The sequence below is a fragment of the Amphiprion ocellaris genome, chromosome 1 (assembly GCF_022539595.1).
Source record: "Amphiprion ocellaris isolate individual 3 ecotype Okinawa chromosome 1, ASM2253959v1, whole genome shotgun sequence".
In the NCBI taxonomy this organism is placed as follows: Eukaryota; Metazoa; Chordata; class Actinopteri; family Pomacentridae; genus Amphiprion; species Amphiprion ocellaris.
The window spans coordinates 15162600-15187455 of NC_072766.1; the positions used below are offsets into that span (position 1 = coordinate 15162600).

A 24856-nucleotide genomic window follows, 5' to 3' on the forward strand; every position below is an offset into this window, starting at 1 on the left:
TATATATTTTTCTTTAAAAAAAACATTGATTTGCAACATACTGTGACTCCTTCTAGCTTTTAGGGATAGGAGGAACCCAAGTGCTGATCTGACAAATATTAGAATGTTAAAAGATCCACAACAGCTGTTTTGATTTTATAGGCATATTGAAGTTACTGCATTGCATTCCTGTGTAGTTCCACTTTGAGTTAAGCTTGAGTTAAGGTCAAAACCCCTATCTCTTGCACACACACACACACACACACACACACACACACACACACACACACACACACACACACACACACACACACACACACACACACACACACACACACACACACACACACACACACACACACACACACACACACACACACATACACACGCCTCCCCCTTTCGACTAATAAATAATTATCCCTTTGTGTGATGTGGCTTCACTCCAAGGTTGTGCACTTTGTGTGAGCTGCTTTTAGCAAAACAGTACAATATCCAAAATGGGAAAATTCAGACCACACTTTCTGCACATTTTACTATTTTTACATTTTGAGTAATAAATATTATTTCATCTGTTTATCCAACTCAGCACAGTGTTCTGTTCAACATATACTGAGAGTAAAATCCTCTAATACATTGAACCAGTTAGAAAAAATGAAATAAAACCTTACTAAAACAGAGTGCTTGGAGGTTTTTTTTGTTTGTTTTTTTGGCTTGCCTATTTTTCACTGTTCCTGTCTCTTTTCTTTGTATTGTTGCCTCATCCGGTTAGTAACTTATTTTGAAAGTGGGTTATATTTCAGAAAACGCATGAGTCAGATGAGTCAGAAATGATGACCGTATGACAGAATGTGGCATAGGTCAGCAGTGCACAGACAAGAAAACATTTCAGTTTTCCTGTTTTAGAAATCAAATTATTTTGTTGCATTTTAAATATGTATATATTCAGATTTCAAGATTGTTTCGATCCATACACACTGGAAATGAAATACTAAAAAAACATAAAACATGTGATTACAGATAATAACATTTGCAAGCGAAAACATCAGCATGATGAAGATTTTAACTCACTTACTACCACTCACGCAGATGTATGATTTTGTCTTTTATTTTCAGAGGAATTAAACAAACTCTTGGACAGACTTACGCATAAACTATCACCCAAACACTCAATAGGAGCAACACTTAAACTTGAACAAAGAGTGAAGAGCAACACCCTCGTGCAAATGTGACGTTAGTCAGAACCTACTCAGAAGTGCAGTCTGTGCTGGCCAGAGCAAAGCAAGGGAGTCATCCTCTTCTCAGCCTCCTTGCTCCTCCCCCTGTTCAGTGAGTTATGCAGTATTTGAGCCTTCAGGAGAATAAGGAAAGCCAGACATTATAGAGACACAGGGACAAGGCACAGATTCCAAGCCCACTGCAGGGAGCTTGAAACTTGGCATCCAGATTTTGGTCATCAGTCAGTTCATTCCATTATTCACTTCATCACATGAGGCAGGAAAGATGGCTCCCATAGCGCGCTGTGAGCCCTGATGTTTGTTCCTGAAGAAGAATTTGCTCCATGCTTATTGATTCTTCAATGACTGTTTTTGTGACACTCCTAGGAGATTATTACACTCTACCTTTCTAATTTCCCAGCTGTGTCTTCCACTGGATTACCATCACTCTTGTTTGGACTGTCTTGAGCTGCCTTCAGTCATGCTGACTGAACCGTGTGGAGCCATGTCAGTGGGGTCAGATGTTCGCGATCTGACCCTCTTGCCACCAGCTCCTCCTGTGACGTCCTTACCGGGGGCTGGTGGCGGTTGCGGGATGTCGGTTGGCGGCGGTCAGTGGACCCAACTGCTGGACCTGCACCCGGCCTCACCCTACGGCTCCCTGCCCTCCCACCACTCCCTCATCAAACAGGAACCGGGCTGGGGGACCGCCGACCCAATTGATGACCCTCACTGTGGACTCGGGGCCTTCACGGTGCACTTCTCAGGCCAGTTCACAGGCTCAGGCCCCTGTCGGGTTGGGGCCTTCGGAGAACCCGCTGCAAGTCAGTCAAGGATGTTTCCCAGTGGAGCCTACCTGCCTGGCTGTGTGGACAACAGTCCTGCACCCAGGAACCAGGGTAAGTATGCTCATCACCAGTTCCACCTTTGATTTCACCTCATTAGTCTTACAAAGAGCAGTTGTCACACACCAATCAATGAAATTCTTCTCTTTTTGTTGTTTTTGTTACAAGCCAGTGTCTTTCTCCACAGAATTTATTCCTGATGTAACTCCATGTTTATGTATTGTCAATAGTGTTTTTTCTAAGCTGGGTTTTATGTTCTGTACTGGATCATTCTGAATCATTACAACTGTTCTAGTATCAGTATTACAATCCTGAATTCAATTAGCACAAGTTGCACATATACTCATAAAGTTTTTAAATAATGCCAGGGCAAAAAAACAAACAAAAAAACAACATATATTTACTGACCGAATAATAAGCTATAAAAAAACAAAGAGAGGGAAAAATGAAATAAATAGCATAAAACTACAATTTATCCAATGAATTTAAATGATATGGTAAGTGCAAGTTAGGGCACTGAAAGTTCTCAGCAACTGGTTGTTTATAATTTAAATGAATGCTTTTCACTTTACATTTTGTGTAGTGTTATTTTATATTTCCTGGATGCCTTTATCCATACTAAATGTGTATGCGTGTGTTGTTTTTTTTAAAGAGCATTTAACCACAAATGCTCAGCTGAGCAGCAAAACGGTTTCCTCTGCCAAAAAATGACAGGTGACAGCAAAAAACTTAACGGCTTCAGAGCTTTATTCAGTAGTATTTCTTTCGAAAAATTCCAAAAGCAGTAACTAGGAATGAAATGGAGGAAAATATCTGAACAGATGAACTGTGAATCACAAGCTTGACTTTTTGGAAATTTTTAAAATCCCATAGGAGGCTTAAGTGTTATTCATCTTGAATCGTAATTCAGAATCAACGTAGAAATGATGTCTCTACCTTCACTGTAGACAGTGTTTGTGTCTGTTGGGGCTTATTACTCAGCTTTCAGAGGTTTAAGCCTGTGTGTGTGTCTGCTGATGTGACTTTCAGAGACTGAATGCATGACAGTCAATCTTGTCTGCCCACTGGAAAGTAGTTTTTGATGAAATGATAAAATAGTCAGCGCTGCTTTCTGCAAGCTGCGGGGATTTAAGAGTTTGTGAGTCATTTTTCTTAGAACCTTTTCAACTTCCCTCCAGGGCCTGACTCAGGATATCACAGACCGTCCATGTTATATGAGTGTGTAAAACAAACATTTCATGGCTTGTACAATCTGATCGTCATCTAGCGTGTACTTTAGATTAACATGTGTTCTTTAGTAAAATGCATAGAAATAACTACAATAAAAATGAAACAATTCTTTCTGTTGCTGTTTGTACAGTCTAATACCCATATTCAACCTGTGTTTTACTCCTCATTCTTGTTTTTCACTGAGTATAATTTCTACGGTAGCTCATCTCAGTCTGTCTGTGGTGTGTTTGCCAAAGTTCTTTTTCCACCTGCCATAAATATTGCAACCACAAGGCCAAAGATAGATGGGGGGAAAAAGAATATGTTACAAGGAAAGAGGATTTAATGGTATGATGAATGTGTCTCTGTGGTAGCCCTGCCAGGGTCTAAGAGCTACTACCAGGGGGGACATGTTGCAGATAACTGACCAGATACTGCAGACTTTGCAAGCTTCAGAATGTTACAGTCATTTGTAAGAAGGTTGATCTAATGAGTCGGCCAGGCAAACAAGATCATTTTATTTCCATCCCCTCTCTCTATTTGTTTTTCCCCATCTTCAGGTTATGGAGCAGTGGGTTTAGACAGCAACCCCAGCTATGGTCACACTCCATCCCACCACACCCCTCAGCTCTCCAGCCTGTCCTTCAAACACGAGGACACACTGTCACCGCCAAACAACATAGGTAACTCGTCTGCACCCTGACAGTCTGTTCACTAAATTGTTTCGCAGACTGAAAGACTGTCGTGTCACAGCAAGGTTATATAAGTAACCCATCATTTTTCATATCACAACACGATCGCTATTATCCATTTCCCTTCATCTCTCTCCATCCCTGTCTGCAGGAACATTCATATACACAGACATACATAAACACACTCTCCCTCTTGCTCTTCACGCACACATACGGTTAATGACTCTGGAAATTATAACTTGAGGAAATGGCTTTATGTGACTCTGTTGGAATGTCAAAAACTGTCTGGGGACTCATATACTATATGAACCTGAAAAGGACCAGTGTTTCTCATTGACCTTTTCTCTCTTTGAAAAGAAAAAAGCTCCGCATGTCTTTGAAATGAACTATTATTCATTCTGGAAATATATTTTGTAAGAGTTTATGTGTTCTGAAAAAGAGAACAATAAAATATCGTTATTATTTTTGGGACGTATTATTATCCAAGAATGAAGATGAGGTTTTTGATTCATATTACTGCTTAGTAAGCTGTTGTGGGAAAAAGTGCAGCACAAATAAATCATTAACCACCGATTTTAATAACTGATTCATAATTTAAGTAATTTTTTTAATCAAAACTGCTAGAAAGTAATCGCTTCAAGCTACACAAATGTGAATATTTGTTGTTTTTATTTGTTTTATTCTACGAGCAAATAAGCATATTTGTGTTTTGTACTATAGCATGGAACAAACAAGCATTCTGATAACATCAGCTTGGGCTCTATAAAATCGTGAAGACAATGTTTTTTTTGTTTGTTTTACCATTTTGTGACCTTTACTAGATTAGAAATCAATTGATTTACTGAGAAATTAACTGCATATTCATTGTTTGAGTAGCTGCCACCTCATGCTGAAGCAACATGTTTGTATTTTCCTTTATTCAGTTGACCAGCAGTACCCAGCTCCTAATCCCATGTTTGGTTGTCATAATCCTGCAGAGTCTTGTCCAAGCAGCCAAGCTCTGCTGCTGAGAAACTACAACAGGTACAATTATTTCTCCCTGCATGCATTTATCATTGTTGTATTTGACTCACTGTACTCTGAATCCCATTTCAGCACAATTCCCCCAAATTTTCACATTCTGCACTCATCAGTTAATGCCAGTTTCTTTCCACCGACACCACATGCAGCCTGCTCGCTTTCTGGTCATTTTTAGAAGTGTGAACTCTCTCTGATCCCACATTAAGCCCAGTGTTTGCCTCTACACTGTCTAGATTGTGAATCCTAATTTGTTCTGAGGTTAAGTGCTGCCCACTGGTGCTCAGCAGGCCAAAACAAACACCGAGTGATCTACTGCTGATGTGTCCGAGTCCACCCTGAGGGAAAAATGAGGAGAGAAGTAAAAGAGACAAGCTCAGTGAAAGCGAGAGTTGAGAGAGGGGGTGGGGGTTGCTAATGTTGGAAATTTGCTTATTTGAACCTTATTTGAAGTGCGCTCCCAACTTGTTCTCATTTTGATGCAAAACATCTCAAGGGGTAAGATTCCTTAAATGCCGGCCTGCGATGTTGTTGGAGAAAAGGAACATGTGCAGCCCAAATACTGGGACAGCAGTTGATAAGAGGGAGGAAGACTGCGCTGTTTTTTAGAGCTTATGGCATGAACTGGAAACCCTCAAACAAACAGAAGCGCACACTCGCACGCTCACGCTCATACACACAGTGTATACATATGTCAGATATCGGTGAGTCTTTCCACAGTTTAACATAGTTCAGAGCTGATTAGCGAGCCATCACGATCCTTCCCTCAAGGACTTCTCAAGGAATGCTGTCCAGAAATTCCCCCGAAACTGTTTCCCGCCATTAATGATACTGAGGACAGAGTGATGTCATGCACTGGTCCATGGTGTACTAGGCACGGAGGCACTCACCCCCACAGAGCGCACCATTGCATCTTCAAGTGTGCTTTGTGTGTGTGTGTGTGTGTGTGTGTGTGTGTGTGTGTGTGTGTGTGTGTGTGTTCGTGTGCACTACTGTGATCTGCCAAGGTAAAGAATGGCTCAATGCCTGTGATTTTTAATGAGGCCAGCTAGGAGTGTGGTGGGTGGACAGCATGTGTTAATAAGCGAACCATTTGGAGTTCCCCAGAATGAAACATCTTCATTTCAAGGGGAGAAAGATGACAACAGGAATCCACAGTAACCTAAATATTGCCTATGAGTTTAAATTATGAGATTTTCAAAAAATAACTAATAAAAGAAAAACATGTACATCAGTTTCCCCTCTAAATCTGTTACAGTTTCTAAGATAACTGCGTTCATAAAGCTTTAGTTTGTTCGCGTTTTAATATATTTTGTTGTCTTTGGTTTTCAAAAAAAAGTAAAAGAAAATGAAATCATCTTTTTTTACTTAGTGATAACCTGTACCAAATGGCATCTCAGCTGGAGTGCGTAACATGGAACCAAATGAACACCCTGGCATCTTCCATGAAGAGGTGAGCCTTTATTTATTTATTTTAAAGAACAGGCTGTAATTTTTCAGTCTTGACTGGTGTTTGTGGTGTTGCAGAGGAGGAAGAACAGGACAGTTTGACCAGATGGCTGTTGGCCCACTGCCTGAGGAAAACAGGATAGGAGAAGAGCATAATAATCTTTGCGTGTAAACTTGTAGTCATTTGAGTTTTTGCAAAGTGAAGACACTGACATGAGCTCACCACTTCAAGTTAAAAACTCTTATAAGTGTGGCATCAAATCTTAATTTTGTTTCTTATAACACTGAATACCATGAGAATTTAATCAACAGCCAAGGCAAAGTTCCAAAAACAAACTGCCTTCAGCATTAAAAAATATCTAACATTCAAAAAGTGCTTTATTAGGGTGTGTGGTTTAATCAGATTTTACTGACACTGACCAAATAACACACAAACTCTCAGAAAATTTGGATTTCGATGTTGCGAAATTATGAGTGATGGACTAAAATATGCAATATTTGATTTCCCTCACTCTCATCTCTCAGTCTCCCCTGCTTCGAAACAGTGAGTAGAATAAATACAAAAACATACTTTTAATAAAATATACTATTTTCCACACATGTACACTATTACCATGGGCATATATTGAAACATTTTACACACGGCTTGTGATTGAAGGACCAAATCCACTCTTATGTCACATAATAAGCAGGTAATGAGGGTAACATTCACCAAACACAGAGGACATGCTGTCATCTCTGTTGCTGTGGTTGTTCATGCTGTTCACTCTTTTTGGTGTCATTTGGCTCAACTGAGAGACAAGAGAGATAAATAAATAACTGATAAATGTGAATCAGGCAAAGCTGCTCTAGTAGATTCTCAGAGTAGAAATACAGAGCAAGAAATTAGCATATGTTAAAGTGAGGCATGTCATTTTGATGTTTGAGAAGTGTGTTTGGAGAAGGACAGAGATTCTTTTGCCTAGGTCATCTCTAAAAAAATACATTTCTTCTTCTTTTCATTTATCTGATTCTGCTCCACCAATCCATCTACTGGGTGTTTTGACTGTAATTTTGTCTCTGCCTGCCAGTGGTCATCCACCCAGCTATGACAGTGACCCCACAGCTCCCCCTCCACCCATGCTGGTCAGTGCCCAGTATCACATTCACACACATGGGGTCTTTAGAGGACTTCAGGTCAGTCAGTGCTAAAGCAAATGTATACACATATAGTAGTCATATGCACTGAATTTGCTTCTGTACAATCAATCAATCTGCCTTTCTCCTTCTGTCTTTCTGACAGGATGTCAGACGGGTATCTGGCATTGCTCCTCCGGTCGTGAAGTCTTCAGAGGCCAGTGAGAAGCGTCCTTTTGTGTGTGCTTATCCTGGCTGCAGCAAGAGATACTTCAAACTGTCGCATCTGCAGATGCATGGACGCAAACACACCGGTGAGAGTGATCAGATGATTTGTACCCCTTTTTCCGGCTCTGACGTAAATGTAATGATGATGACAATAATGGTACGGGGGGTTGTTTTGCAGGAGAGAAGCCTTATCAGTGTGATTTCACGGACTGTGGTCGCAGATTCTCTCGCTCAGACCAGTTAAAGAGACACCAGCGCAGACATACAGGTACAACGGGGTCAAGCTACTATATCTACCAGCCATAGCTTCATTCACATTCCACAAAAAAAAACAACAACTTTTGAACACAATAGGTTTCTTTACAGCCAGATTCAAGTATTTTTAGACTCAGTATATTTGAATTAGACAAATTCTTGGCTGGTGAATACTTTATAATTTACTGACAGATTTGACAAGGTAAAAAAAACTGACAAGTTAGCAAATCAAAATGCTCTAAATATTTTATTGGCTTTATTTTAAAATGCTAGATCAGTATTTTATGATGTGGTGTGTAGGGTATTGATATCAGTGCTCCATTTTATCTGAAATCTGAGCTGTGGCCTTGATTCTTTCTTGAACTCTTTGTATTTATGTCTCTTTCTGCTTTCTTTGAAGATAGTAGAAATCATTGTTTCAAAACACCGATAATAATAATAATAATAATAATCCAGTGCCTCAGTGACACAACAACAAATTAACATCAATTTTGCATATATATTGCAGTTCACATATTACTGTATTAAGAAATCTGCAGCAACACCAGATTCACCATGCAAAACAAAACATTCTGTCTCATGTAATATAATGTAATCATGTAATGTTACTGCTCTATTGTGATATTGATTTGTTTTCCACGGGTTTGAAGTCGAATTCTCGAAAAATAAAAATGATGTGTGACTTCTAAACAATAAGTATTCAAAAGTGGATTTTCTCACAATAGAAAGCAGAGACATTCCTATGTTGAAACTGTAAAATCTCCCTCAGTAGTGTAATTTGTATCATCTCAGACAGTGATTGCTTCATTGAAGCTTAAGTTTCAACTTCTGACCCTCACCACACCCTCTTTTCATTTATGTCTCTCATGGTGCCACAACCACCGTCCTCCCTGTGTAGGAGTGAAGCCCTTTCAGTGTGAGACGTGTGAGAGAAAGTTTTCACGGTCAGACCATCTTAAGACGCACACTCGGACTCATACAGGTAAAACAAGTGCGTATACCTTTATTTTCTACCTCTCCATTCTTCTCCCAGTGAGATTTGAATTATTTTTTTGTAAAAACGGACCTCCTGACTTTAATTCATGCACAACAAAACTCAATCTTTCATTCTAGGAGTTGAATCCCCTCTAAAGCAATGCATTCTCTTGTTTTTCCTTGTGTGTCCCCTCCTTGTCAGGTGAGAAGCCCTTTACCTGCCGCTGGTCCAACTGTCAGAAGAAGTTTGCCCGCTCTGACGAGCTGGTGCGCCACCACAGCATGCACCAGAGGAACCTGACCAAGCTGCAGCCTGCCATCTGAGCAGCAGAGGAGGAGGAGGAGGAGGAGGAGGACGAAGAGGAAGGTGACAATATGCTGTGCCAGCTAGCAGAGAAAGACGCCTGGAGCCTGGTCAGCGGTTATGGTGCCTTGCCAGACTCGCTAAAGTGGTGAGCACAGCTGACACCTGCTTCAGCCAGACAGACAACGTCAGGAGAACAGACTCACTGATGATCCCTGAGATCTTCGAGACGCACCTCAGCAAGCACTCTTTCTCTCGTCTGGTTATGTGACGTTAAAACTCTGACTTTGAGAGGGTACAATACCATTCTGAGCCAAGAACAACATTTTTTTTATTATGTGAGATGAGGAAAAATGTTGATACACTATTTTGTATATTTTAGTACACTTGCACTGGCTTCTTGTTTTGTTGTTCAAACTGTCTCACCTTTAAAAAAAAATGTGCTGGATATTGTGAACTGGATTTAGGAAATGTGTCACTTTTTGTCCATTATGTTAAACAGAGATTTTTTTTCTTTTTGCTTTTGGGAATGTCTTTATATCTGTAAAACTTACATAATACTCACCAAATTGCTTTGTATATATGTGATGTATTTGCTGACCTTCCTTTGGTATTTTCTACGTTCTTGTTATAAAATCTCAATTCACATCGGTGTCAAGGGGAAAAGTGTGTGTGCTTGTGTGGCTGAGAGACAGAAAAGGTGAGGGTGTTGTCAGGTTAAGAGGCCACCTATGAGAGGTGGTGGTGTATGAAGGTGGGGGGGAGTGACAGACAGTAAAACAGCACCCCTCTGTGACTCTGACAGGGCGCAGGTCTCACCCTCCTAAATCTCGGACACACATCTTCATAACCAGGAACATCTGGAGCCCAATAAATCTCATTAGAAAAGACACATACCTCAGTGTCAGCAGGCTGTACTCCACTGACTGCCCCCTTCTGCACAGCCTGGGCCTCAAAAATGCACGCAAATGCACACATTCAAGTCCCTGTGGTAAATACTAGCCTCCGGTTGAGAATGGCACTTTGCATCCTCGAGCCACATGATGGCAGTATCAGCCTTTTCCGTAAAACAGATGGGACTTGAGCTGTGAGCGCTGGAGTGTGACTCATATACTGCTAACATGTTACCCCCTCGGTCTTTAGATTGCCTGTGTCCACATTACTCTTGCCCTTAGTGGCACTGAGTATCCATAATAAATATGGTAATGTAAATGAAAGTGAGAAACAGGAAGGTGTGTTCAGGGCATGCCAAGGCCCATCAAAAATACATGATGTGGATGGAGTTGTGTGTCAGCGCATGTGAAGGTCTGTAAGAGATGGGATGATTCAGCTACAGCAGGTATGTTAATAAAATATGACTCAATATGGGCACAGAGCTGTTGCATGGCTCTGTGGGCTAATGATGTCATATACCTGGAAAAACAATGTAAACACGCACACACGGTTGAGGTATATTTAGCAGTTGGTTGTGCATTCACACATGGAAACCACATTTACTGAAGGCATTCACTCATAGCCCACAGAAGCACACATACAGTACAGCATGTGCACACATTTGCACCTGCAGCGCTTCTTTCATTTCCACCACAGACCTTTTACACTCACCAAGCTAACAAAGATTAAAATGCCTTTCTCCTGTTTCAGGGTCACAGGCGGCTCATTTGAAGTGGTGATTCGGGTTGTTTTCCAATTCATGTAATGGCTGTGGGGTAGTATCTCTGTGATGTTCGGTGTTTTTTTGTTGGGTCTTTTTTGCTTCTTAATCCAATGCACTTTGATTAAGAAGGGCTTCTCTTTGTTCTCTCTCTGCAGGGGCATTGGGAAGTGGAGGAAGATCAGAGGGACAGCGGAGTTGAACATTTTACTCACTCCAGTTCACTCTTAACTGGAGACTGCCGAGGCTGTGTCCAGTGTGAGGATTGGATGCTTTTAAATGTCTTCAGTCATTACTACCATCTTTATCGCACACGCTTAAAAGACACACTGACCTCAGCCATGCATGGATCTACATGATGTCCTACATTTCTTTCTGACTGGAGATTGTGGGAAAATGTGAAATATCCAATACCACAATGTCTGTATGCGCTCAATCCCATCCCGCAAAACGTTACCCCCAATCTGAATGCATGAACACACATATACACAGCACACAACCTCGCATGCACACACGCCACCAGATGCCCCCTCAGCTGTACTGCTGGCTGTTTGCCTTTAAGGGGTGTCAGCGTGGGTAATCTCAGGTGACGTACACCTGGTAACGCACAGCCCAAGACATCTGTAGGACAGCAGGCCCGCTAGCTTCACAGGCTCCACATCCACATGCAAAAAGGGTTCTTCTTTTTGAATGTGATCTAACCTCACTGTCACAATGAAAGCTGAGAAATAAGCACAGATCATTCCATAAACGCCAGTCTGAATCTTTACTTTCTTCATACTCTCGAGTTATGCTCAATGAGCCTTTTCAATTACTGGGTCTACAAAAGAGTGGTATTATTTTCAATATCCTATTCAGTAAAGTCCCAGGTGCATCCAACATCAGCATGCAGCTCCTGCTGTGATTCTTCAGGCAAAAAGACGTTATTTAACCTCTGGGAACTGGAAAGGTCAATGCACATGTAGTGATCAGAGGCCTCTATGAGCCCCAAGGGATTGTTAACAAGGTCAAGGCCCCAGAGAGGAAACTTAACGGGGTTACAAGGAGGCCCTGCATGCAAAAACAATGCTGTGCCAACAGGAGGCGCTGTCAGGGAATGTTCGTTTGTTAAATGAAGCATGTTCTTAGTTGTATTCCCAGACAGCATTCCCCCCCTCCCCTCGGGCTATCTCTCTTGCACAGAGCTGCTGCTTCACAGTCTGAGGGGCCTAGGGGTTCTTGGGGGTTTTCCCTGTGGTATAGCAGGGAGCCTGAGGGGCTCCGGTGTGTAGGAGCTTGGGGAATGCAGAGGCCTTGGGGGCCTGGAGCTCAGATGGGGCCTAGAGGGTAAACTTTCTCACTCAGGGAGCAGAGATGGAGCAGATACAGAAAGACAGCAAAGGGAAAACACCTTGAGAGGAGTCTGTCAGATATGCAGGCAGCAGCCGGAAAGATCCCATGAGGGTACACAGGCACAGAAACGCAAACACACTCATGTATGTACACTCTCATCCAAAACCAATATGTGGGCCAGCAAATAGAGGCAGAGAGAGCCTTTAGAGTATCCTAAATATTCCCTTTCTCGCCTCAAACATTGCGTCTTTCATCTTTTCTTCTCTCCCTCCTGCTGTCTCCTCTAGTCCACAGGAAGATATTAATGCCTAACAGGATTAGACGCATCTCTATCATGTGAGATACAAGATCACAAACCAACTCTGGCTCCCTGGGGAACAGTGGGATAGGAAAGGCCTCATCTCCCCACTCCTCCCCTCCATCCCAAAGGTATCCAGATGCTGGGACGCAGAGAAACAGAACCAGAGGAAGAGGGAGACAAATGTTGACAAATGGAGCGAGAAAGCTGTTTTGTCCAAAGATATCAAGTCTCTCTGGGATTGCAATGTCTCCACCCTCACTATCATGGACTCCAAAACAACTCTACTGTGGGCCACTTTGCCTGTCTTTAATTAAGATTGACAAAGTTTCTCTCTGTGTATATCATGTTAGATATGCAGCAGGCTGTCAGAATGAGTGGATGACTCAAGCAGTCATGTAAAAGCTGATTTTGAGTCATCCTGACCTCAGTCCAAAGGGCTCCCATTTCTCCAGAGGCAGTTACAGTTAGTTACCAACTCACTAGGTTTATGGTTCCTAAATTGAAATGTATTGCTCTTTAAAGCCTCCTCTCTAATTGTGTAGTCATTAATGGTCGATTCCCTATCTACACTGTGTTGATGGGGACATAAAAACTCATGATGATAGACGAGCACAAGTGTGGTTCTTAAAAAGAGACAAGGTTGCGTCTTGCTTCGTCTCCCTGCCACTAGGAGGAGTAAAGTCCTGTGATGGAGGGAGAAGGAGGGAAAAACACATTCCCTGAGATAACATGAAAGATTGATGGATTCCTTCAAGCCTCATTGTCCAGAAGTTGAAACGTGCAAGGCACTGAATTAGTCCATATTCACATGACTCATATATACAATCGCACAGCTTGCATGAACGCAGAAAAAATTGTCTGCATAGCACCAGGTCTGCATTTTAGAAATACTGAGGCAAGTTCAGCCTCAGAGGGATTTTCACCCCCAGAAAGGATTCTTTAATTATATTTACTCACTAAACTGTTAAATGATACTTACCATGAATTTTAACAGAGCACATTAAGGGGACTTACTCCATGCTACCTTAAATACATTTTAACTGACCAAAAAATAGTCACATTCAGAACCTATAAATCCTGGAATTCATGGGATTTAGGTAAGATCATTTAATGTTTTAGTGTTCATGATATGCTATTAGAAGGGCTGGATGTTTAAGTAAAATTCTTTCATTACTGATGAGTTCCTATGAAGTTCTTTGTGTGTAATTTAATGTTAGACATTTGATTCATGCCAGACAAATGTGTCACCTCTCCAGCAGTATTTTTTAGTGTCCGGGGACTTATTGCGCACACAAAATGATTTAAAAAACTAATTAACTACAATTTATCATTCACAGGATTTTAAACTGCTTGCTATGAAATACTGAACCCCCAGGTTTGTATCATTTACAGAGAATATGACCTCTGAATCCACAATGATAGGCACAGCCTGTGCGACATCTTTGCTCATGCTACTTTCTTTAGTCCGCAGGTTCTCATTTAATATACAGCTTTTGAGCAGTTGAGCAGCAGTAGTGAAATTTCAATGTCCGACGGCAATGGCAACAATAGTAATAATGTTATTTTTCTAAATGTTCTGTACCTTAAAGAAAACATCTTATTCTTCTGTGTGGTCGTCCACTACATTTTTTGCCCATTCCCTTCAGTTTCAGCAATAAATCTATAATTTCACCTCCAATGAGAAGAGAAAGAGAAAGCCTATCCCCTGGGCTGTCATGTGAAGGCATCATACAGATGGGTACATATAAAATGTTTTCTCTGAAATGCTCAATAATGAACAAAGATTGTTTTCTTGTGTGCTTTTATTCATGTTATTATATAATAGTGAAGAAGCTTGTTAAGAAAGCTTAACCACAGGATGGGTCAGATGTACCAAAGATCGTTACAAACAACACCCTGGGCTATAAATCCCCAGGGTGGAAGAACAAACACAAGAGACAAAAGACCAAGATGAGGGAGCAGCATAGATATACTGAGATGAAAAATAGGGCATCGTGATTAAAAAAAACTTAGAGAGGAGCAGGGAAGCTGAAGGGAGGACTGGATGCACTGCATAGCTTGTTATGCAGGCTGTTTAATGGTAGCAGTCATTTTGGCATTGCAGCTGTTAATTGCTGAAATAGATGTGCACTATGGAAAAAAAGCTCTTTAAAATGAGGTTGTTGCTGGATAAGTGAAAATACTGGACAGGGAAGGGGGGGAGTTGTGGTTGTAGATATTAATATGCTCCACGTTATGACCCTCCTCTCCCACTGTCTTCACCCTGTTCTCACCCAGAGGGCTCATTATTATCAGGGGAAGAGGGGTTTGATCTATGCAGACACTCATATGAGAGCCGTCTGAAGACATTACTGTACACACACTCCCCCAGTGTGAATGATTAGGAGCCTATCATAAGCAGTAGGGGCCGACTGTTAAACATGGCCACGAGGCAGGTAGTCCATGTGCCCCTGTGTTGTTAGGCAAACACACATTGGGCTCTTTTACATCTCCATGCACCACTACTCATCCACTTTCACTCACACGTTGGCCCACGACACACAGATGCACCACGACATATGACAAACCTCATTCAGGATGGAGTACGTGGAGCGACTTAGTGTTTTAGGCCTTGCAATTATTCAAACGTACAACTGACCCGGCACTCTTTAGCAAAGCAACAGAGCAACTATTATATCATCTAATGGCAACCAAAAATAAAACAAATGTCACTGCAGGCAACACCTCCACTTTTGAGTGTCCCTCAGAGCTTTCTGTCAGATGAACAAAGAAAGAATTCATCTAGGAGTAAATCTGTACTCACGGTTGACCCTGTACAAGCGGAGCCATGCCTGACTTTGGTAACCCATTTCTGCTAAATTTTTTATGAAATTATTGTTGCTGTCACATCGCCCTCCTACAACATTATCTAAACCTGGAAGATGTCAGGTAATTCAAATAAGAATAAAAATATCAAACATGACCTCAATATTTGAAAAATAACTTCCGAGACATTTTTGGCTTGGAGTCTGAGAGTGTTTGAAGAAGGTCCTACATTACAACATAATAACACAGCCCACACATACATCGCCTTGTCCCTTGTTCCTAATGAGCTTTATCGCATTGGTCCCGCTTGACTTGTCTTGCTAACTGGCACACATATATCCATATGTTCCACATGAGCAGGCAGAGGGGACAGGCTGGGTGGCAGAGCTGCTTTCTCAGTTACATCTGAGAGTTTTACTGCAACAGCCAGCAGCAACGGCAAGTCAGCTTAACTCCATCTCTGCTGTGTGAGTGTAGACTGCAATTAGTCATGAGAAGTGTTAACAGCATCCGCTTGTTCCTGATGTTCATTGAATCAAAAGTCAAATGCAGACTTGAATATTTGAATGGCCTGTACCATTAGCTGCCTGCAGTATGCCCATGTGGAGCTGTAAGCACATGCAGCACGCATATATATACAGTACATGAACTGAGACTCTTAAATGTTAGGATGACATCCTAAAACAGATTAAAAAAAAGGAAAAAGTCTGTCCTTGGTACTGCTATTTTAAAAAAACTGTCTTTTACCAGTGAGCAGAAGCTGAATGAGTGTGACCAGGAGGAACTCAGGAGGGAAACTGTGAGAAACCAGCCCAGTTTGAACGACTGAAAGGCTGTTTAAGGTATTATGTGTTATGGGCTGAAGTCCAGCAGCTGCAGACCGAATGAACAGTCAAGTGTTCACCTGAACCAGTGTACTGTAATAGCTGGGAAACAAGAAAGTAGGGCACCACTTTATCTAAACAAGAGAATATCAGTATTTTAGTTTAGTTTGGTTTTTAATGATGTATATACTCTGATGATCCTGTTAAGATTTCTCTTTCAAGATTGAAAAATGGTTAATTCCAGCACAACGTTCCATTTAAAGCTATGCAACTTCATTGTAGAGTAATATGAGATAAATGGAATTACCCAGTCTAATGAGAAATTCATTGACGACTTTTTCTTCTACTTAGATGAGTGTGTTTCTGCAGTAAAGATGAACCTACAGCTACCAGCTCAGCTTAGAACAAATACTGGAAACGAGGAAATAGCCAACTGGTGATTAACACATTGAGCCTTCTTTGTTTAACTCAGACACAAACAAAAGTGTGAAAATGACAAGTTGTGGTTTAACAATGTGTCGTGTCAGACTATATCCTGGTCAGTTACTTGCTGGTCTTATCATCACACACAACAGCCGACAATGCAAGAGGAAACTGTTGCACAGGACTAGAGTCAGTTTTCCAGCTTTTGTGATCAGCTCAGCTAACCAGCTGCTAGCAGTAGATCCATATACTACATGCATCATTTCACACTTGCTGGTTCGTCATTCCAATACCACCTTTGAGTGAAATTAAAGCAACAATGACTTGGTCTTAAATGCAACTTTGTAGCATAATTTAATCTCAGCCTCGACAACTAAAACAAGGCAAGGATAGTGAAAAAGTTAGAAAAAAATCCCCCCCAAATTCTGAACAATCTTTCAACTTCTCACCTGAAGTCTGTCTCGTCCTGTTTCTCTCTGAACTTCAGGAAGTTTCATAAAAGGACAACTGCTCCTACAAAAGCATTAGATTTTGTCCCAGCTCAATGTTGAGGTCTTGCAGCTTAACACATAAAACACAAAATAGTTTCCTTCTCTTTTTTTATTTGGACACAATTTGTGATCATGTGCAGTTTGTAAATGTGTTTGTGCCCGTGTGGTATGCAGACTATGCAACTGAGGTTTGGGACACTGAAGCAGGCACAAAAAAGATGAAAACAAGAGAAAGGCGGTTTAGAGTGACAGTGTTTGATTAAAGTTACAAGATTCTTAAAATCCACTAAAAGTTTATTCTCTTTATAAGCTGCATTGTTGTATGGATCAGTTTAATTATCTATTTAGCAAAACATGTAACAAAAAAGACAAATTTCTGATGTCAAAAAAACATCTTGCTGCTATATACAATGCCAAGTGCAGTTCAGTACATCTGATACAGAAGATGGCCTTGGAGTGATGGAACAGGTAGCAAGGACTCGAGTGAATTGAATTAGACAGGTGTAAACTGGCAACGCTCAAATGTAACATCAGCAAAGGTAAAAATTGCAACATGAAGCATACTGTTGGCCTTAAGTACACCAATAAATACATTTAAAACTAAGCATGGAGACAAGGCAAAAAGTCTTTCACAGGCTACACTAAACCCAAATGCGTGCAAAACCATGCCATTAAACATCAGTTAATAAACAGTTCTTAAAGCACTTAACTAATAAAAAACCTTAAAATCAATAAGCCAGGAAGATTGTAAACAAAGTAACATCATTTGTATTTTCAGTTTTAAAAAACTTCCCTAGTCAAACACTGTATTTCTCTCAAACCTAAAGTTCAGAAGGTATTTGATAAATAAATAAAATCATAAGAAATGTTGTGACCTGTGGTTTCACATTAAATTTTTTTTCCCGTATCTGACAGCGTTCAGCTTTGACAGGTTTTAATAAAGACTATCTACACAAATCTCTGAGGCAGCGACGCCGCCGATGCGGCTAGAAGGCACCTTAGATGGAAAGTTGAGTCCACCGGGTCTGGCTTTGCTCCTGAATGTCAGAAACAGAACCATCGATATAAAGACTGAAACAGACCCTCAGAGTTAGTGGCAGCACTGACGCTTATCTGTCCTCTCATTTGTTATCTACAGTGTCGGTTTGAAATCCAACACGCCGACGTCTGTCCCACTGTTACGAGGAAAAGGATGGAGTGGTGAAGTGTTGGTGGGAGGAAGTGCAAGAGTCTGTGATTTGTCTTTGAGGACAAAGATGTTCAGCAACCTTCCTCTCACACACAAACATGCACAGAAAAAGCTGCACTCAGAGCTCATCGTGATTCCTGGTCAGATCTTCTCCATAGTTGGTGGCCTGGCTTCCCACGAACATGTTCCAGTTCTCAAGGATCTCGTCCTTAGTCAGCATCTGATCCTGATAAGAGGGGACAAGAGAGTGGTAAGACTTAAAAGATGATAATGAATGACGGTTTTATTTACGCCTGTTAAACTACATTCTTTGTGGACTTCAACTACAGCAGTGGTTGCATAAAAGAAGAAATGAAGTTTTTATGCAAACTGCTACTAAGGTAAAAAATTAGGAACTTTACCCTTGCTAAATAAATAAATAAATAGCTAAAATGGCACGAGACAATAAGAAGTAAAGAATTCCAGTATAAACTAAAAACCATCAAATACACAAAGCGATAATGAACAGATCTTAAATCAAGTGGATGCAGGTGAAACATTGCACCTTGTCCTGGTCCGACTCGTACACCAGATGTCTGGCCTCAGCCTGGGCGTGGTCGTAGTCCTGTGGCATGATCCAGTGCCGGATTTCATCCTGGTCCATCTTCCCATCTTTGTTCAAGTCTCGGAAGTCAGAAAATTGTTCCCGTTCTGTCCTGACCCAGTCTGGTTCTGGACCTCCATCCTCATGAGCAAACATGTCCGCTAAAACCAGAAGAAAGTATGTTAGAACATTCAGAGTAAAAATATTATAGTTTTAAGTTAATGCTTGTAGTTAAAATAAAATTTCACCTGAAGTTTCAGCTGCCACTATCATGAAATTTTATCAATATTCATTATTTAGAATTAAATAATTATCAATAACTGTGATAAATGACTTGCCTTATATTTTATTCCTCCACTAGTTTGACCGCCAACTTTTTCCGGCACATTCAAGAAATTTTCAGGTTCAAGTTTTTGGGTTCTTATTTTTTATTTTGCTTAGAACCTAACTGGACCCTCAACAGTGGAGTGGTGTTTAACTTTCCAACGGGATCCACGACCCAAGATCCAGTCAGTAAAATATTAGAAGTCAAGTGCTTGAGCTAAATGAACTATAGCAGAAAAAGATGCAAACAGTGGAAAAAACACTGACACTGTGGTATTAGTATTACATTCTCTTAGTTTCATCCAGCTGTTATTACAGAGGTGAATGGATCCGATTCTCACAATTATGAAAATCAATCACGTTCAGCTCAAATAGACAATTACAACCCGAGGTTCACTTCAATTATAAAGTTTTACTTAAAAGGTAACCACATATTTCACACAAGTTTTTCAAAGCTGCGACCAAACACAGCTCTGACTTTTTCACAGAACATCCAGAAAACGGTCACCTCACCACTCTAAACCACATATCTGTCCTAAGTGTGGGGATAAAGTAAAGAAAAGCAGTGGATTTTGTCATTAGTGGTAGTGGTAAGAACAGGTATGCTGATTACACACAACCGTACTTTGCTGTTTCTTCTGACAACTGACTTGTTGTTGGCATTTTTTGTGTGCAGTGTTTGTAATAATGAATTTCTAAAGCTTCATCAGGACACGATTGAACAACTTACACGTTACTGAAAACAGACACGAGCAGCTAGGTTACAGCCAACAGCACTAATCTTACTGCTTTAATCTTTTAAAAGCTTTGCTAATAGTTTGGACAAATAGCTGTAACTGAAGACTTTCTATGTTAATAGTTTAGGCATTTCAGAGTCCTTATTGCAGAAATCTTCAACAATAATAATAATACATTTGCCATTATTAATTAAAGACCTCTGTCACAACAGTAATACCATTACTAGAGGACACTCTCATATTTATTCATATTTCAAAATGTGACATACTTGCACATCATTGCACCAGTTACGTGTGAATCACCTTGTAGCACGCTAGATGAATGCTAAAACTCTTCCAGCTGCAACTTTTCCCCTCAGAATTATTGTCTTGTAGAGCTCTGGACAAATGTAAATTGTTGAAACTTTAAGTGAAGCTCCAACTTCATATTGTTATTTGTCAGTTTACGCTACTGTCACTTTATGGTTTTATTTCAATGAACAGTGTATTGCTGAGCTCGCAGATGCCTTTAAAGCCGCTGTTGTCTTCTCCAGTACTTGTTAATTAATTCAGCTTATTTCAATTCGTTGCTTGAACTCACCAATATACTCGTCCTCGTCCACATGTCCGTCGCCGTTCTTGTCAATGTCCTCCAGAGTTTCCTGCATTCACAACAAGTTAATGATGTCATTAAAGGGAGACACAAGGGTCATCTCTGGCACAACTTTCACTCTGACTAATAAAAGAGAAACATGCTGCCCCGGGCTGTATGAGTGAATGTACGAGTGTGAGTTTACAGCTGGGCTGGCAGACTGTCACTACAATTACAGGACTGCTGACGAGAGCCAAACCCTCCGCAATAGGAGAAGATTTACACTTTTTAAGCAAACAATTGGGAAAACACTACTTTTTGAAACGCTAATAGATGGTTTTCTCTCTCACAACTTGGCTTTGACAGTGTGTGAGTTTGGCTAAGTGGTTACTTAGACGTTTGCAACGTGAGCTGATCATTAGTGAACAACCGCACATGTATATACACGGAAATCGGAATGCATCTGGGCATAAGACAAGCACGCTATATACATCCATAACAACCGCTCCTGCAGGTGAGATGCCCTCTCTGAACCCTGCTGAATGATTAATGGCCATATAACAGCTCACTAATAATAAACAAGAAAATCTATCCATCCATTTCTTCTATCCACTTAACCTGTGCAGGATCGCGTGTAAACAAGAAGAGAAGTTCACTGCTGTACATCTCTGTAAACACGGACAACGGGAGAGAGGTTCTGTAGCTTTTTTAAGCTTGTGAAAGGCACAACACAGTCACAGTGATCCCTTCAGGGTTACATATAGCTTTAAATTCAGCCAGAAATGAAAATCACAGTGATTCTTTCAGGGTCACAAATAATTGTAAGTTCATTTAGTTAAAAAATGTTTGTCATACCTTAACGTTATGGTAAATAGTACAGAATGGAATAGATGATAAACTAAAAATGGTCACAAAGAATGATTATTTGCATTATTAATTATATTTTTTGATGTTTTTGTCTATCAAATTTACAAAAATGCCTGTTGCACTTTATGACAGACCAAGGTGACATCTTCAGTTGTCTTTTCCAACCACCAATCCAAAACCAAAGATGTTTTACCATCATGTTGAAATGCTGCTTTGTTACAGTTCACAACAAATAAACAGCTTAAATAAATGTGGGGATAACTGTGATGTTTGAAATTTAAACTCCTCCCTACTGTACAATTCACACAGATGTAATGACAACAGTGCAGCTTTCCTCACTGGACATCTTGAAGCCTTAAGGGAAAGCAGGAGAAGGTCGGCGATATACACATATATATATAAAATGATTTTGATTAGGATGATGCACAACACACATAATATATTATCACTAGTTCACGGGTAGTGAGAGGTTTCTGCAGGCACTTAGCTAACCTAAAACTAAGTCACAGGTCTTGTAGCGACTTGGAGGCAGAAATGTGAAGCTGGACATTTAAACAGAGCCCTCTCCTATGTGAATGACTGTGTGGGTGTACACTTGACACTTAGAAAAATCACGTCATGTTCCTGCCTGAATCTGCACAACAAATCTCTATTAGCTATCCGTCCCACCAGCTCACAGTCGTGTCCTTTCTGAAGACAACGTGTCTCCTTCTCGTGTTTCTCCTGTGACTACATCCACCATCCAGGAGCACTTTTCACAAGACTGTGTGAAAGTTCTGTATTATAGAACAAATAATAAACAGAATATATATAGTTTTAAGGAGTCTGATCTGTGACTATTGTTTCAGCTTCAGCCAGATTCACTACAATCAGTGAAGACACCACTGACTGAGCCGTTCTCTGGTAACGTTCAGTGACATCATAAAAATAAGAGATTAATAATTAACTCTGTCAAATGGGTGGTACAACTTTTATGAACACAGCAGCATAGTGCATCACTGCTAACAGTTGCCACGCCAGTGTTCCACGAAGCCAAATTTATATTTAAAGATTGAGTCTTAAATGGGACAGTCGGTCCGTCCCACTGGACCTGTTCCAAAAAATATAGAAACTCAATCATTTCTGGGTCGAGTTAAAATTTCATTAGGGAGTTATCCAAATGTGGCACATTTGTTTGAGTGATAAGATTAAACATTTGGAAGAGAAACTCAAGTCTGTTACTAGAATTAAATGATGTTTCGTATTAGATGAATGAAAAAATGTGATCTTCTCCTCATGTGACAGTGTATTCACCAGCTTTACAACAAATTGTACATAGATACTATGTGGATGTAGAGGGCTTACCAAAACCACAATATCCTTCATGTGTTCAAACTCCTCAGGGTGGAGAAAGGCTGTGAACTCTTCTTTGTCTGCTGCCAAGTCCCCGTTCAGATCGGCCGCTTTAAACCTCCTCTCATCACGAGGAAGCATCTTCTTGAAGCTGAACTGGTCTGTGGCGTCCTCAAACTCCTCCGGGTTGGCTGAGAGGGTGATTCAAAATCGGGTTATTGTCAGGCTTATATGCAGTTTTCTGTCAAACTATCAATATTTCGCTTCAAAAAGAGAAGGACAGGGTGGCTAAAACACGTACCGAGGTAGTATCCGTATGTGGCCTGCTTGTACTCATCCCATGAAATCTTGTTGTCCTTGTTCAGATCATAGTCTGTCCACACCTTTGCTACGTTCTCATACACGTAGCGCTTCTGGACACGCTTTATCCAGGCTTTAAGCTCAGCTGTGGAGATGTAGCCATCTGTGTTGCTGTCTATTCGGTCCACGATTTTACTGTGAGACAAAGAAATATTAGTGATCATATTTCTATTTTTTTTTTAATGTGGTTATGGAGATCAGATAGAGAACATCTGGTTGATGTTTTACCCCCAACCCACTAATTAAAGGCCAAAACCCAGAGATGCTCTAAGGATAATATTTGGCCTCAGCTTTTTTTTTTTTTTTTTTTTTTACTACAAGGGACTTCAAGTACTTTACTCCAGTGGGAGGGGTAGGCCAATTTAGTAAAAAGTGCAGTGTAGCTGTGGTGTATTCTTAGACGTGGGTTGCCACGTTGTGATGTTACAGGGGTCCTCCCACTCTCAGCACCACAGGAAGGAGTTTTCATAATCAACGTGGGTCAGGAGGTGCCAACTTGTCACCAAAGCAGGAAAAAAAAAACACCTTTTACGCACAAACAGAACCACGTGGCACATTTACGCAGCGGTGTGTGACAGATATGAAGCCCTACGTGGAAAACGTACTCAAAGCAAAATCATCTCCAGATTATTCTTTAATGACGATTTACAATTAAGATTTGCGCAAAGCAATAATCTCTATAGGCGTGTGTGTGAACAGTGTCGACGCACCGTTTTATCTGGTCTTACAGATCTGCTGGCATGCACTTCTTTCTCAGGCACATGTGCTCATGTTGTTAAATTTTTAATGTTCCTTGCCTGAACTGTTACACGCAACAGACTCCAGCAGGAGAGTGCGTGATTTACACAGAAACACAAAAGCCACAACAACAGAGTCACAATCTGAGACTGAGCTCATGTGTCAGAGTAGTCAGTGTTTCTTACCTAAGCCTGTCCTTGCTCTCCTCGGGGCTGAGCTGATCAAATGTTTTGGCCTCCTCTTTGCCCAGAAAGGCCTCATGGTCGTACTGGTAGCTCTTATTGTCTTCGTGGGCTTGCCTGCTCAGCTCTGGGTCATGATGAACTCTCTCTTTTCTTAACGTGGGCTTTGAATGCACCGCAGCGGAGCACAGAAGCAGAGCACACACGAAGCTGAAGCCGGCCATCAGTCTGGGCTGGAGCTGAGCTATCTGAGGCCAAAATAACTGTTTCTGAACAGGCCTGGTGGCACCACAACGCACAATGAGCGAGCGGCTGTGTGGCCAGTCTGTCTGCTCGGCCCGCTGCTCACTGACTTTCCCTCTTCTCTTCAGCGGCGGTGCGTAAATCTGTAACGGCAGCGTCCGGCCACCAAACCTGCAAAGAGCACCTGCGCCTGCAGACAGTTCCACTAACTGCACCAACGCTCCTCACTGACACGGCTTTTTTTTGTTGGGAATCCTGTCCCTTTTTCCTGAGGAAGGGACGCAACCAAACCGGGACTTCCTGCCGCCTTACGCACAGCCAATCCGCGTGTCCGTTTCATGCCGGACCCCGCCTCTTCCAGGGAAACGATCCCTGCCATTGGTCTACCCCACGTCGGTAACAGGAGAGGGATTCAGGCGCCACGTTGCAAGCAGAGCCCAGTGTAGAGTCAGCGTGGGTCTGTGTGGAAGTCAGAGAAATGGAGGGAAAAATGCGCTTTGTAAGAAATAGTTTCAGTTTCATGCTCGTTCTCCTGCTCGTGTCAACATGCACTAACGACGACAAAGAGGCTGTGTACAGGTATGTGGATAAACAGGTTAGATAAAAGCCCCCACTGC

General features: G+C 41.2%; 2 protein-coding genes across 4 annotated transcripts; one reads left to right on the top strand and one right to left on the bottom strand.

Annotated features, from left to right (window-relative positions):
• The first annotated feature begins 1339 nt into the window (after positions 1-1339).
• wt1b (WT1 transcription factor b) lies at positions 1340-9936 on the top strand. Of its 3 annotated transcripts, none has more exons than XM_023282949.3 (9): positions 1340-2092; positions 3808-3930; positions 4863-4962; positions 6329-6409; positions 7476-7581; positions 7688-7835; positions 7928-8017; positions 8903-8986; positions 9182-9936. In XM_023282949.3, the coding sequence occupies exons 1-9, from the start codon at positions 1675-1677 to the stop codon at positions 9301-9303; spliced, it is 1272 nt and encodes a 423-aa protein (XP_023138717.1). In that variant the 5' UTR covers positions 1340-1674; the 3' UTR covers positions 9304-9936. The 3 variants fall into 3 exon arrangements, with proteins under 3 accessions (XP_023138717.1, XP_035809998.1, XP_023138715.1); XM_035954105.2 differs by having other exon boundaries at positions 1341-2092; positions 7476-7530; positions 8903-8995; XM_023282947.3 differs by having other exon boundaries at positions 1343-2092; positions 8903-8995.
• Positions 9937-17204: 7268 nt separating this feature from the next.
• rcn1 (reticulocalbin 1, EF-hand calcium binding domain) lies at positions 17205-24610 on the bottom strand. The gene is made up of 6 exons (XM_023282945.3): positions 24000-24610; positions 23018-23211; positions 22729-22907; positions 20527-20587; positions 18847-19046; positions 17205-18528 (listed from the first exon to the last, which is right to left on the bottom strand). The coding sequence occupies exons 1-6, from the start codon at positions 24218-24220 to the stop codon at positions 18421-18423; spliced, it is 963 nt and encodes a 320-aa protein (XP_023138713.1). The 5' UTR covers positions 24221-24610; the 3' UTR covers positions 17205-18420.
• Between the last annotated feature and the right edge of the window lie 246 nt (positions 24611-24856).

Coding starts and splice junctions, on each gene's coding strand:
- wt1b (XM_023282947.3), top strand. CDS start 1,675: ATGCTGACTGAACCGTGTGGAGCCATGTCAGTGGGGTCAGATGTTCGC. Junction 3,931..4,862: donor GTCACCGCCAAACAACATAG/GTAACTCGTCTG, acceptor TCCTTTATTCAG/TTGACCAGCAGTACCCAGCT. Junction 6,410..7,475: donor CTGGCATCTTCCATGAAGAG/GTGAGCCTTTAT, acceptor TCTGCCTGCCAG/TGGTCATCCACCCAGCTATG.
- rcn1 (XM_023282945.3), bottom strand. CDS start 24,220: ATGGCCGGCTTCAGCTTCGTGTGTGCTCTGCTTCTGTGCTCCGCTGCG. Junction 19,047..20,526: donor GGACGAGGACGAGTATATTG/GTGAGTTCAAGC, acceptor TTCTGGTTTTAG/CGGACATGTTTGCTCATGAG. Junction 18,529..18,846: donor ACGAGTCGGACCAGGACAAG/GTGCAATGTTTC, acceptor CCCTCTTATCAG/GATCAGATGCTGACTAAGGA.